Source organism: Atractosteus spatula, chromosome 23 (assembly GCF_055471065.1).
Source record: "Atractosteus spatula isolate fAtrSpa1 chromosome 23, fAtrSpa1.hap1, whole genome shotgun sequence".
NCBI lineage: Eukaryota > Metazoa > Chordata > Actinopteri > Semionotiformes > Lepisosteidae > Atractosteus > Atractosteus spatula.
Genome location: NC_142728.1, coordinates 7,920,460 through 7,935,756, shown reverse-complemented (window position 1 = coordinate 7,935,756; position 15,297 = coordinate 7,920,460). Strand labels below are relative to the sequence as shown.

The 15,297-nt window shown below is 35.9% G+C and overlaps 1 protein-coding gene across 6 annotated transcripts in view; it reads right to left on the bottom strand.

The window, feature by feature from the left end:
• The window catches only part of LOC148816100 (disabled homolog 2-interacting protein-like), a 365,406-nt gene that overhangs the window by 29,881 nt on the left and 320,228 nt on the right, over positions 1–15,297 (bottom strand). For all 6 annotated transcript variants that reach the window (XM_088940452.1, XM_088940447.1, XM_088940449.1 and 3 more), the window contains one exon: positions 2,879–3,023. In XM_088940452.1, the coding sequence (XP_088796578.1) occupies positions 2,879–3,023 (145 nt within the window). The remainder of the gene's footprint in view (positions 1–2,878; positions 3,024–15,297) is intronic.

Below are 15,297 nucleotides of genomic sequence, written 5' to 3'. Positions count from 1 at the left end.
GGGTCTTTCGTCCCCCCCAAAAAATGCAGAATTCAAACTTCTACAGGCTCTCTTTAATCTTCCCTTCTCTCACACACCCAGAATGTGTAAAACGGGTTCACACAAATCTAGCACCGAGCTGTGAGTATCAGAGGGACTAATCAGGGAGCTAAGTAGCTGGAGTATTCTGCCAAGAACACTAGCAAAGAATGAGCAGAGGACGTTTGGGGGAGCATCAGGGATAGCTGATTTATAAACTGGCAGGAGTGATCTCTCCATTAATGATTTTTTAATGCAACTATTTACATTTCTCTGTAGTGACATTGGCCAACCCTTCACACCAGGAAAAAGTGGTCACTGTGGATGGCAGGACCACCAAGTACACTTCAGTCTCACAGCTGGTGTGCTGAACTGATGCTCACTGCTTACTGGGTCCGCTTGGAGCAAGGGGAATTCAGAGGTTCTGGCTGGTTGGGAAAATACTGGTTGGTGCGAAATACTGTACATCGTTCATTCCACGCAGAAAGATTTGATGTTGTGCTTGGATGCAACGTCTGACTACCAATTGTGCGACAGACCCAGAGAGGCACAACAAAGACTACATCTGCCCAGTTCATTGGTATGTATGAGAGGCTTGGATTATAAATTGATGCAACTACACATGCAGCAAAAGGTGACTTGTTGCTCTTTTTAAAGTTTATGCAATGCAAATTAATTATTATGGGTAGGTACACACTTTATACAGTAGATAGAAATAGGCAAGTACAGATATGTGTCAAAGGGATCTAGAGGAGCACAGAATTGCAGGCCTTCTTCCCTTACCAGGAGGTCAAGACGTCCAAGTCCCCCGTGTGAACTCAGTTTTATCCTTAAGAAAAGCTCTTTACACTTTTATTTCACCTGTCAACTCCGCAGTAAAAATGATTACCCGGGGGAGTCTTTTAATCGTTGATCGCGTTACAAGATAGAAACCAAGATAATTTCTGGCCTCACTGAGCCACTTAAACTCATGATAGACGTTAGCCCAAAAAAGTAATCAACTGAAAGTAATCACATGCAGCTTGATCTCTTAAACACCTGCAATGAGACTGGCTCTGTGAAGTGCTGTCTCACTCTTTTCTTCATAATCCGTAAGTGCTCAAGTGACGAATGCTTTTGGGGAAGATGTCTCTTTCTCGAGGATATACAGCATGATGCCACATACTTGGAGGTGGGTGCTTTGGTTTTTGTGAATGCAAAACTATATTGATTGTGAAATTACAACCCAAGTTACACTTAATAAACTGATCTGAGTGGGTGCTAATATTAATGATGGCTTCCTTATACAATAAATATGGTATACCAATATATTAAAATATTTCAGGCAACTGAAATATTTTAGACTAATGAAGCAGAAGTCTCATGATCTATGTTGTTGTGATTAATTATTTAATGATGTACAATGCATGTATACTGTAGATGTACTGTATACAGTACATGCAAACATGTATATAGGGACAGAGAGCTGAATAACTGTGGGGGTTCATGGAGTTTTTCTCTTGTATGATGCTAACTTCAAAGAACAAATTACATAATCAGCTCTATTTAAGAAACCAGTATAATTTGTGCTAACTAATGCTTGGGTGCACTGAAATTATGTTATATAATTCACATGAAATGAAACAATTAACTCAATGTATCCACAAAATTAAAGTTCCTGTTCTCACTGCAATCTATGGTCATCATGCAACAGCCTAAACCTACAGTACCTCAAATCTAGTTCAAAGCAAATGTTTATATTATGTGCAATTCGTATGTTTTAAAATGAAAGCGCAGAATTAAAAGGAGATTTTTTTAACAAGAACTGCCTTTTACCTTTTCCAAGTCTGATAACAGTTACTGTTTGTTACATATAAACATGAAAACATAAGAAAGGTTACAAATGAGAAGACTAATTGACCTTTCTTGCACATTTACTTGCTATTACTTTAAAGATCAAATATTCCTACTGTATCTACCCATTTCTTAAAGGATTTCATGGAGTAAGTCTAAACTGCATGACTTGGTTCCAGATTTCCACAATTCTTTGTGACAAGAAGTGTCTCCTATTTTCTGTCTTAGATGGCCCTAAACCTTCTTGGAAAAATTTTAGATTTTTTACATGGAAGATTAAATCTAAAAATGAATTGCGGTCAGGTGGCACAATAATGTTCACCTGTGAAAGAAGGACTGAAAGAAAAATGTTTGATCAATAAACTGCATACTGAAAGCTTATTTGTCAAAAAAATATGTAGCTTCGTGTACCGTATTAGAGACGTTTTTACTTTTTTTAGTAAAAAAGTAATCAGAGTAAAAAACAACAACATTTGTATTCTCTCAGTTATTCTAAAAAGAAGGAAGTTGCATAAAAAGTTCACAAGCTTTCTACTGTGTTCTAAAAGACAACACTGGAATTGCTCTGGAATTTTTGGTAAGTAGGACATTTATGGAATTGCAGGTCCTCTGTGCACTACAGCTGCACTTTCAGTGGAATGGTAGGGGTACTGTGATACTCTCAAGGACTCACTCCTCATGGGAATGAGCAACCTAAAAATAAATTCAAATTACAAAGGGAAAGACACACTGGCACTGCACTGTTTGGATGCTTAAGGACACTCGGAGGAAAGATAAACTTTATTGCTTTTCTACCACATAACCTCCAGGGGTATCTTTAAATGTCACCATGTACAAAGGCAGGGAGGGAAAATCATAATTTCTATCAACAGAAAAGATGTTATCCCAGAATGAGTGCCCTTTTTTTATCTCGTTTCCAGATACAATTGCCATTTCTCCTTTCCAACAGCAGCTTCAAAAGATAGGTCTGTTTTTTTATCCAGGATATAGATTTTACTAGGTCAATTTGTGGCCTTCCTTTACTTACCTAGTGCATCCTGGAGATACTTTTGCCCCACTAGTTTGAGATACTCTTCAATTGCTTTGGTGGCAAGGGTGTTCTCTCGGAATATGAGGTGTTCATTCTCACCACAACGGTCCACTTCTGACATCATAAGATCTGTGAGGAAGTCCTAAAAGAAAAACAAGGAATAGGGAAGATGAGATAAGGCAGATTTCTTACTTCTCAAATTGTGATCAGTTTAGAAACATTACTGTATAGCCTACAAAACCGATAGACTAATTTTTAAGTATATTGAGAGGATCCTTACAATGTAGATGCTCTTGTTCTCCCTGGCGCTGCAGGTATTTTGCACTCTTATGGAATGCTTGTCACATCCAGTTCTCTTTATTCTTGTGTTCTGAACAGTGAGGACTCACAGCAGGGTGAATAAGGATTAAGTGTCCATTTCACCAAGGATCAGCCCTGTAATACAATGGCTTGATTCCTTTTAAAGCCTTTGAGCTCTGCATAGCTCCCTTCCTGAGACTTATACATGAAAACCAACATTACAAACTGCTGCAGAAAAGCAGATATGAATAATTATATGCAACAATTATATATAATAAATTATAGCAGTGATTTGGAGGCCATTCTTGTGCTTTGCTATTATTATTTAGTAGACAATTCAGCACAGAAGCAGTATGCTCCCATGGCTACAAAGAATGATATTGGAAGGGGAAATGAGAAAAGAAAATTGAAGAATGTTTTTAGGAACAAAAACACCTACTAATGAATGAAGCAGACGCCAAAAATAGATGTAATAATATCATTATTTAATAACGATATTGAGATGAACTTTAAGTGCATCTTGGATTTCAGAGTATCATGAAAACCATCCTAAACTCTTGGAGAATCACGTGACAGGTATTCAACTGAAAATAATGAAGAGTTATTTAACATTACAATTGTTAAATCAATGGCTATAATAATTAAGTTTAACAGTTTGAAAGTGTTTAAAATGATAAGCATGCTTCACTGATGGGAGAAAAAACGCAAATGGCAGATGTTGTTATAGTGTCCATCTGAAACATTTGCTGGGCTTTATTTCATCTCCCCATGGTGCCTGAGTTGAATGCTTATGTGTAGGATTAGGTACTTGCCAATTTGCACGTTATGTACAACATTAAATGTGTTTATGATTAATTGGGAATGTTAGACCAAGTTCTTTCCCATATGTTTCTTTTTCTAGTCCGGGAGTTCTGCATGTCAATTAATGTTTCCAGGATTTAAAATCTTTTAATACCATTAAATGTTTCTGTCACACCATATTTTTATTCTGTCGCCTGTATTTCAACACTCCATTTTATGATAAAACACTGCACTCCAAGTCAAGGTCTTTACACCGCAATTAATTGGGCGATTCATTTTGTAGAAGAGGGCATTGTAAAGGTTATTAACTTCAAGACGATCCCCAGACTTTCAGCAAATAAATACCTGTATAAAGGGCTTTATATGCTCGTCAGGGCAGAAGAATCATCAAAGTAAATCTCAGCAGAGACAAGAGAAAGAGATGTGTACACTTTAAGGTTAAGCAAGGAATGTAGCTATCAAGCCATTCCGAAGGGCAAAAACAGCCTTATACAGGACAAAACCAATTTGCAATATTTTAACAAGCTTCTTTTCTTCCTCTAGGGTCACTCCAACTCAAACTCAAGTAGAGTATCTCTTTTTTACTCCCTCTTTCTAAGCATCTCTATAGCTTTACAGAGTAAGACCATCATGACAAATCCTAGAAACCATAACATGTTTAAATTAGCAGTGTTTAAATTAAAGAAAGAAACCTAGGTATGCCTTTTGAGGACTTGCTAGAAAATGAGGTGGTTCAATTAGTAAGGGTCATGTTCTGTGGCTGGAACTCGAGGGATTCACAAACTAGTACTGGAGTAATTACAGGTACCCAGATATTGTAACTCAGTAATATGTGGGGTGCTCACAGCGCATTTGCCATAAATCAGAAAGGATAAACATATCGTACCAGGGAGCATCTAAACTGTTAGTAGTGTTTGAACAGACTTACAACCAAAGACACCTTCATATTAAGGTAGGCTGACCCCATTTTCAGAAAGGCATACATGCTGCAGATTGCTGTTATATACAGTATACAAACACTATTAACTAGTTATATACTAGTTATATACGACAGTTACAGTAAGTTTGTTAACTATACTAGATTCTGCCAATGTAATATACTGTAGCATTAGGAATACCTGTTTCAGAAAGCTACTGTAATCTTCTTTTAGTAATACCCCTGTATTCACATTTTATTCACATTTTATATGAAATCACAAATTTCACAAAATAATTATATTCAGCCTAATGAATGCACGATGGGAAATTAATCTTAATCTAAAAAACAATATTGTTTATATTAATCATCTTAATTAATTTTAACAGCTAAGCATAAACTGAGATCTTCAAGTTTAATAAGAATAGAGAAAGTATATTATCCTGGGAATATCTTAAGGATGTCTTTTATGGACCTTTACCTTGTACTGGAAGTGTTGTAGTACGTAAGGTGTAGCCTCATAAACTTGTATAAAATGTGTGACATACAGTATTGTGAAATTTTGAGCATTTGCAACAAAATGGAAAAACAGATCCTATATGACTGTTTCTCTTTTGTTTTGTTAAAAGACAACTTTTTCTTGTCCTTTTTCTTTCTGCTTTATAGATCTCCTCAGATATGTCATCCTGTTGAACATGTCATGAAAGATCAAGACATGAATGCCACTGATGTCGAGAAGCTCTCAGCTCAGAGAAATGATGAGTCACTTAAATTTAATTTAATTTAATTTCTTGTATGAAACTGTTTCATATAAATAGGACCATTTATTTGTGTATATATATAGTATATATTTACTTCTGTAATTCTTTTTTGTACCTATGCATCAGCACTATCAGTCAATATCAATATTGTTAAAATGGTGATAGTGATAAAATGGATTTTTCTATAACAATATCATTTTTTATTTAAAGAGAGTTGTAAAAAAATGTAAATATGCTTTCAAGAGTGCACCTTCTTTCTAGTACATCTTCTGCAGTAGAAGTAGATCTTCTGCAAGTTAATAGTGGTGGGTGAATATTTCAATTCTTCTATTTATCAGTCTGCAATAGAAAGATGACCTGCTTTGACATTAACAAAATAAACTTCATTCGATGAGAGAAAGAAAAGAACAAGTTAATGCAATAGCTGCACTTATTCTGCTCACAAGGCTGAAGTATTTAGTTTCTCTTCTAATTTAACAACACACCGTCTAAACCAATTACAGCAAAAAAGGATCTTAAGCGTGCACATTTATCTTCACCCACACACCTTATCTCAGCAGGAATTAAATAATTTAGATGATTACAGAGTATGGTCTGCAAAGTCTTCAGTTCTTTAAGCTGCTATGTATTTCTGAAAATTATACTTATTCTTTTTTTTAATATATGTGACTTCCACCACTGTGCACAGCTTCTGTAATGTGCGATTATCAGATGGATGTACAGTACTGTGCACAAGAGATGTGAGGTTCATCAGCGCTCTGATTAACAACATGGCCACCGTCCACTTGCCATATACTGTAGAATTCATCTGCAGCTATTTTTAAAATCTATTTTATTTGACTACATCCTTTAACATGCTACAAAAAAAGCTTCTGCAATTGTAAAAACGGAAACAATGGAGGTGATGAGACTGAAACCTTTTAACTTGACCTCTCAGGTTTGGATAGAATTCTTGTTATTGTGGCTTTTTGATTGAGTGTGTTAAACTTAATTAAACTTACATATTGGCGCTCACAAAAGCCAAGATTCTATCTCCTTTGGGTTAATTAATTCATTTTGAAAACTTAGCAGGGTTGAAAACAATAAGTAAAGAGTGAAATTCAAACTGCTCAGATTAACAGATTAAATTCTGAAGATGATCATTTACAGTATATAGAGATCTATATATTTACATTATTAAATTATTAATACTATATATATACTGTAAATATATATAGTATATAGAGAGATTTTACTATATACTGTAAGTCATCTTATCACCGATGATTACTGCATTGTTTTGCTGAGTAGATGTGCTCAGATGTTCATACTGCACCAGAGGACAACATCACAGCATATGATTGTGACACTGAGCACTCTTGTCAGCGGTGCAGGAACCAAATGTGTGCTGATAACACAACTGGGGGGGACCACAGGGGTGATTTAAAATATGAAATGCTGCAGAAAGTGGCATAGAGCACAGAAACAAGAGGCAAACAGAAATCTAACTCAGCAAAAATAAAGAGAAAATGAAATGGTACAGTGGGAGGTTATTAATGTGATACAAAAACATTAGACCTTAGGAGAAGAAATCGCCTGGGTATATGCAGCTACAAAAGATGTTGACTGCGTAAAGATGCATGAAGAAATACATTATAGGGCTTAATTGTTTAAAATAAACAGGTGGTAAGTATACATAGCATTTCCTTTTCAAGAGCATAGTCTCTCTCCCACTCCAACGGCAATGCCCTTAGTGCGATACTATAGATCAGAAATGTTGCCTAAAGCAGTTCATTTCTGTTAAAATATTATGAACTAGACACAAAATATAAATCACAAAGGTACTGTATTCGTCTTCAACTGTGTGTTGATTTTGGTGCAGCTGGAAATAAAAAGGCAAAAAGTATACAATTTGAGCTACCAGTCCTTCTTAAAAAAGGCCAAAACAAATTGCTAGGATACACAGTACATGTATAGAGAAAAGTGCAGAATTTAAAATCAAGTGTTAATTCATTTAGAATATTCTGCTGCTCCAGTAACAACCAGATACATTTCAGGGCTTAAAGGAATGTCCTACACTGCCAGGCTAACAGAAATGCATCTTTTTTTGATCAGAGAAAAAGACCAGGAGACCAAATCCAGGTATTAAAAACCCCCACAAGGCTTTGAAAAACCTTGTGTTCAGAATCAAAAGTGAAACAAAAACCCGAGGACACAAGTTAAATCTGTATGGAAGTGTGTTTAAAACCCACAACAGGAGGCGCATCCTTTCACAGAGGGTTGTGGGAGTGTGGAACAAACTGCCCACCCATGTTTTTTAACTCTAAGCCCCTCAGTCCTTTAAAGTCCCTGATTTCTTTCAAGAAAGGATTAAATCCTTGGATCAATTTGCTATGAAATGGGCTAGATGAGCCGAATAATCCAAGAGAGTTTTTTAACTGCTCTTAAACTGCTCTATTGTTTTTATGCTCTTATATAAAAAAAAACTTTTAGCTAAAGGTCACTTTTTCATTCAAAGATTGGTAAAGACATTGACCTATAAAAGTTTGTAATATACAGAAATATAATTATGCCCCATTTCAGATTACTGCAGACCGCAGCTTTGAATCTGTCTCCTGTATTTTTTTTGTAATTGTTACTCTGATGACGATTAGAAATCTCAGTGATGACTGGCATGTTATTGAGGAGTTAGAGTATGTGTTTGTCAACGGGAATGTTTTATGACTTAAGACAAAAAGAAGTGTGCTTTTGTTTGTTTTTTCTAACCTTTTGTTTTTTTTTCAATCTGTTAGTGGTTGTTTTGCATTTGTTCTTTTATTAGGTTGGGTTTTGCATTACACGGTCTTGTTCTAGAAATAATGTCAGACCGATTTTGACCTTTATTTCTCTTTTGTTGCCAGGACTGTGACTATTAAGCTTCTTTATCAAGAGGATCAGTTCACAGTGGTTTGGAGAAACCACCCAGGAGAGCAGGGACTATACAGTGCTCAATTCAGCAGCATCTAAACAACAACAACAAGAAAGTGAAAGCAGTCCTTACAATATGATTCCAACACTGGCCCTAGAGTGTTGGGTACTGTGCTTTACAGTAACAGTTTTGTAAAAAATCTGTTGCACGTTGATTTAAACAGTTACAAAAGAAAATATAAAAAATAGATACAGTAGAATATGTTTTTTCGCCTAAACCTTTCTGCAATGAGAGACAACTCATCCAACAGCTCACAGCTCATAGTCTCACGTGAGACTACAGTCTAGGGATTTACTGTAGAAGCGAGGTTATAATAAAATCTCAATTAGCTAGTAGTCGATAGTGTAAGCGACTTAAAAAAAATTAGGGAATGTCCCTTCCACTAAAACTGCAAACTTTTGAGGAGTTTCTATTTTTAAATTCCCAAATATTTCTTCCTAATGGTTTCTCTTTTTTCTTTTATTCTCATTTATATTATAAAAGCATTAATCATCCTTTGTACATTTCATCTTCTCGATTGGCACCGTATTATTACTTGAATAATTGCACTTAAAGTGGGTTGGAAGTTCTGATAAGACACGTCTGGCCTTACTTTAAAAGTCCATTTCAGCAGTTTGAATATCTAGGTCACATATGGCAAACATCAGATTGTAAATGTTAGAAATTCCAAGCAGCCATTAAAAAACTGGAGGAAATTTAAATTAAGAGGCGATCTTTGTTTAGGTGGTAGTAGGTTATTTATCACCCCCTTAAAACATTTTTTTAATTCTGCTGGCATTACCACTGAAACAACCTACAGTTTGCAAATTGAAAGCTACTGATGTTAATTAGGTTGGTATTTTGGATCCACTTTAAAGTTCGCTGATAGTGCTTCTCTATATACATTTCAAATTATTCCTTCTAGACAGAAACTAAAGCGCACTGTATTCGATTAGGAATTCAGGGACGAAATCTAATATGTCTTGCTGCCTACCCGGTTCAGGTTCCGCACAAGTCTCAGTGCTAATAAGAAAAAACATTGCTCTTTTTACATTAATGTCAGATCTCATAAAGAAAACAATGCGTTAGCATCATTTAAATGTTGCAAGAGAAGCAAATCTCAGCTAGTGAGAGGGGAGAAGGGAGACAAACAAAACATTAACAATGCAGGGGGAAAAGAGCAACAGCAGATAGCATCCCCTGGGTTAACCTGACAGCAAAAACTCATAAACGCTGTACATCTTATTGAATTAAAATGAAAAATGAAATAAGGAGAGGACTCCTGAAGGCAGAAGATGAAGTGCTGTGTTGCAGGCTGTCTGACACTACATCTCTGCTTCTTTGTATCCAAAGCCAGTTTCATGGGAGTTGGAGCAGCATATCATAGACCTTCTCAAAAGACTGTGTCAGTTTGTAGGGTTTTAAAACTTCTGAAGCTACCGGGGAGGTGGAAGAATCAATCTGTTAAATCTAGCTGGCATGTATTCCAAGCAACCTTGCGGAAAAAAAAAAAGTTGTGTCCCAATCATAGTGCTGGAGACCTAGTCATTTAGTTGGTTTTTGTTCCTGCTGTGTTTTCGGCTATATAGTGGAACCAATAAATAATGAGATTAATTTGAATTCTTTGGTTTAAGCTTAAATATGTTGAGAGTTGCATTTTAACAATTGCGTGTTATACGTTTGTGTGTTATTATACAACTTTCAAATACGAATTTGTAAATCTGACAGTTCAAATCATGGTTTAAATAAAATTTGTGGCATAGCTGGCAGAAAGAAACCCCCAGAAAATATGTAGTACTCTAGGACAATGTTTGGGAAACCCCCTTTTAAAAGACAGTATCCTTTACGTTTTCAATTATGGTTTAGTACAGCACAGATGATACTAGTTAAAACTGCAAACAAATATACCCAGGCTATAAAGTGCCTGGCTTTATGGATTAAAACTTGGGACTCTTAACTTTTCACAATAAAAGAGTTTGGGGTTTTGCATTGGAGCATAAGACTCGCATTTTCAAAAGACATTCAATTCTAATCCTGGGATAACTGAAAACTTCATTGGAAGGTCTTGGAAAGTCATAAAAATACTAAACAAAAGAGAAAGTAGATTTTGTTAGAAGAAGTTGTAGTAATGTCAGATTTGAACTAAGAACTTTGAGAGATTCACACCATAATGTCCATTAACAAAACCATATAGTTTCAATAAAGTCAATTACAAAAATCATTTACATGAACAAAGATGTATTTTTTTTCTTTGAATACCTTTAAATTGATCCATACAGTCCAAATAAGCACTCATTTTCCAAATTGCATTGTGGGACATTAATTGCAAAGGGAACATGTAATAGAAATTAGATTCTGAATCGGTTGCTTCAGTGCAGTTTCTCTGCACAATAAATTTCAGTACTGGGCTTTTATTTCATTGAAATTATTATTGTGATTTTAATGACAAGAATTGTAAATTCTTACAATTAAAGTTGCTGTTGTTTTGTGTTTTCAGGGAGTGAGTAAGACTGCACACTGCTCCTACATTCCTCCACCCAGCGGCCACCTCTGTTTCCTAATTAGACATGACTGACCTTGGCTCTCACTGGCTCTCGGATCTTAGAACGTCTCCAAGTAGCCTCATTATCGCAGGAGAATAGAATTCGCTTCTCTTCATTACCTAAAGCTTACCTAATTGCTTCTCACTGGCACTTAATGAATTCTATTACTGGTCTTCAACACAGGAAACAGAACACTATTTAGGCACAGCTTTAGATTTTATTAAATCATGAGGGCCTGACAATATTCTTCATTTTTTTAGCAACATACAGTACTGTATATTAACATATTTCAAATGAATAACAGTGATTACTACTTGTGCCAAAACTATATTTTATGCACTGATGTAGCTGTTGTCAGTGCTTTAATCAAGATGATCCAAAGTACTGCCCATGTGCATGAAGGACTGCTTAAAAGATCAGTTACTGTACCCCTAAGACACAAGATGAAGAATCTTGTGTCAGATTCTTTATAGCAGTTTAAAGAATCTGACACAAACCGTAAAATTATCTAGGGAAGTATTTTTCACCCTATTTTAAGATTTCAAGAATTGACAAGCTCCTAATGGCATTACAATTTGCCTTTTGTTGGTCTTGCGAACTTCAAGACACTCATAAGATAAGTGCTTATTTTTAAAAGTCTGGGGATAGAAATTTACATGTATCTATTTCTTTTGTAATACGGGACAGGAGAAAAGACAGGTTTAGCAATATGTTCCCTTAGGCTATATATTGTGATAGAGGTGTTGCAAACCCAGCTTTCTTTTAGCTAAGTACTGTACCTTGTTTACATACAGTACGCATATACAGTATGGACTCTATTTATAGATTTTTGGATAAAGGATCTGTATAAGAGTATTTAACTCCAGGACTGAAAGCTGAACCTATAGTATTTATTATACATACTGTATGAAAAGTCTTTTAGATTCATCAGTTTTGGATTTAACTGGCATATGGTTGACCTTTTCTAAATCTTTGAGGAAATGGCATAACAAATGAATGTATTTAAATGTAAAACTCCCCCAAGCAAATAAACTCTAAGATGTAAAAACAAGTGGAAAAATGATTACCCTCTTTTTTGGACCTGCCTTGGAACACTGTTAGATAATGTCAAAGTGCAAAGGAAAAAAAAAACACGTTACACAACACAATCAATAATGTTGCCACATTAGCCTACAGGCAAAGCTTTTAGCTGAATGATATATCATGCTGTTAAACCTTTCCCTACCCCAGAGAAGCTGAGAGTATTAAGACTCCAGCAAGCAAAGTAGGAGAGCTGCTCTGCCAAGTGAACTAATAGGAACTGCATCTCCTTTTCACAAAGAAAAGCAATCTATAGAAAAGATGCGCACACAGAAATCCAGCTTTTAATATTAGATCTGCCAATGCTGAACAAAAGTCAAATGTTGATGCTGAAGAGATACCAACCTGAACTCCGTAAATAATTTCTAATCTTCAACAGACATACTGTATGGGTAAGCTAACAGTACAAGGTATACAACCCTGCTTCTTTCTCTAGGAAGAATGCTCATTTGAAACCCTTTGAAATCATGAATCCGCCCTAAAGCTACATGTCTTAACATCTCTGCAGGGGATTAATCTGTACAAAATACTTTCCAAAACAGATTAGTAATGACTTCAGATAATGTTTTTATCTGTGGTTATTGTGTCTTTGTTTGCTCAAGAGTCTTCCTTTCTTTGCTCCTTCCTCCTGGGTGTTACTGTACTTGGTTAATGATTCTACCCAAAGCTGGAATTAATTGTGTGCTGTCTGGTGGTTCTGAAAAACTGTCAGCAAACTAGACCCTGTGATGTACGATTATTTTGTGTTGTTGGGGCTTTAGTGTGAAGGGGCCCTTTTACTGCATGTGATGAAATGTGCAACTGAGAGAACACAAATCTGCTGGAAAGACAGTCCAACAGCTCTTAATGTTTTAAATTCTTAAACAGAAACACACCAATATGTAAAAAAAGACTGTTATATTGTAAAACGAGGTTTTTGATAGTAGATTCAAACCTAATCATAATGACTTCTCCAAAAGTGAGAAAGACTTTTGCAAATAAAATTCTTTTTAAATTATCTGATCACCTTGGGATCTTGGTCTAAAAGCACTCCATAAACAGATGACTTTTTGAAATGTCAAATCTACACCTTCGGATTCGTTTTATCAGCATGTATTTGAGGCAGGCCATTAACAGATATCCTGGAACAGTATGGGAGGGACTGCCTTCACAATGTCTGGCAGAAATGCTAATATTTGCCTCCTGTAACAGCAACCAAAAAACAGAACCCACAAAAGGGTAAATCTGATCAAAGCTCCACCACTGCACTAACTCGGACAAGAGCGCCAGTAGGATTGTTAAAGGAAAGTAACTGAAATTGATTCAGGAAGTCTATTTTACAGATTTTTTCAGTTTTATTAAAAATGTCAAAAAATAGTGTAAGTCTCATAACGTAACAATGGAAAGATAAGGAATAAAAATAAAAATACAGGAATAGGTTTAGGCATATATGACTAATATGGTTAGTAGTATGTGTTAATCTTGACCATGGCAGTGACCAGTATGTCCGTTCTTCCAGCTGGACAAACACTGTAACACTACTGTAGGTCAAGGGTGTTCAACCCTGGTCCCAGAGAGCCATAATCCAGCAGTATTTTAGGTCAATGAAGTCAAGATTGTTAAATTGCATATTATATCATGACACCTTATGTTCCCTGAGATCTAGACGGTGTGTTTTTTTCATATCCAATCATCTCGCAGCTAATATGTGACAGAACTCACCCTTAAATAAGGCAGTTATCAGGCCAGAGAGAATCTGATGCACATAGAAACTTTTCAGGTGGAGACGGATTTATTTTAGAGGGTATGCAGGTCTTACACATTCTTGAGTGGAGCCCATTTCCCTACTAACAAAATGCTTAGAGCAGACTGCTTCCTAAAACCCAACCGTAAGCTAAGAGCACAAAACCCTTTATATGCCAAAACACGTCAGTAACAGCCACTCCAACTACTCCACCCCTCCCCAATAATTAACTAATTGACACCTAGTGTAACTGTTCACAAGTGATGGGCTTTTGTTGCAGGATGTCTGTTTTAAAGGTTCTCAAAGAACTATCTCAAAGAGTTCTGGAAGAGTTCAGAAAGTAGGAGGGGAGCCACTTTATGCATCAGTGAAGTACCTGTGTCTTATTAGCCAGCAGCCCCATAAAAGGCAGTTCAGGAAGAGAAGTGAGATACTGCTTTAACGATTGAATAAAAGGGTAACTTAAGGGAAAGATCATCGTGCAAGCCCAATATAAAATTTAGGCAGGACACTGGGTCAACACCTCTTTCCAACCTTGCCATGGGAACTTTAAGCAACAAAGTAGTTGTGAATTAATGAACACTTTATTGCCATGTCAAAAAGATTGATTGGAATTTGCTCTAGTGCAGCCCCGATAAAGACAACAAAAGCACATATTATACTAATGGCCTAATGGTCGCCAGATAGGTGCTATTTTGGTAGCAGACAAACAGCACAATCAACTCACGAGGTCGTACTATACAACAAACAAAATAACCGAAAGAAAAACTAAACACAGACAAGTATCATGTCGCCTTAGTACAGCCCCATCTTTTAATGTCTCACCCAAAGGATGGTACTCATTAGAGCATAATGTTAGCAAACAACACTGTAGTGAACTGCCCCTAAGGATGTGGACTCAAGGGTATAATAACAACGGCATTAACACACCACATATGTTTCAGTCCAGTCCTCATTTAATGTATTTTTAATGTCCTTCAGTATATACTGTAGGTACACTGTGTAGTTCACCTGTTATAGATAATTGTTGAATATATTTTAAGTGTATAAAATACTGGGTTGTGCACATTGGTTTGTTTAGTACAGTATATAAGGTGTCTGTTTCTTTCATATTATTTTTCTTTTCTGATAGTAAACCATATCTAGTCCAGACAGACCAGGAATGGTGGTAACCACTAATAGGTGGTACACATCTAAGGTAGTGTTTCGCTAGAGATATCTGGTTGTTAAGTTTTTTTTTTCATCTATTAATAGAACATTTAATTATACAACAATATAAACTTTTTTTTACTAACATATGCGCTATTTCATATATATAATTATGACTGTAGGTTACACAGTTTAATGTTAAAAGCTCACTACTTTT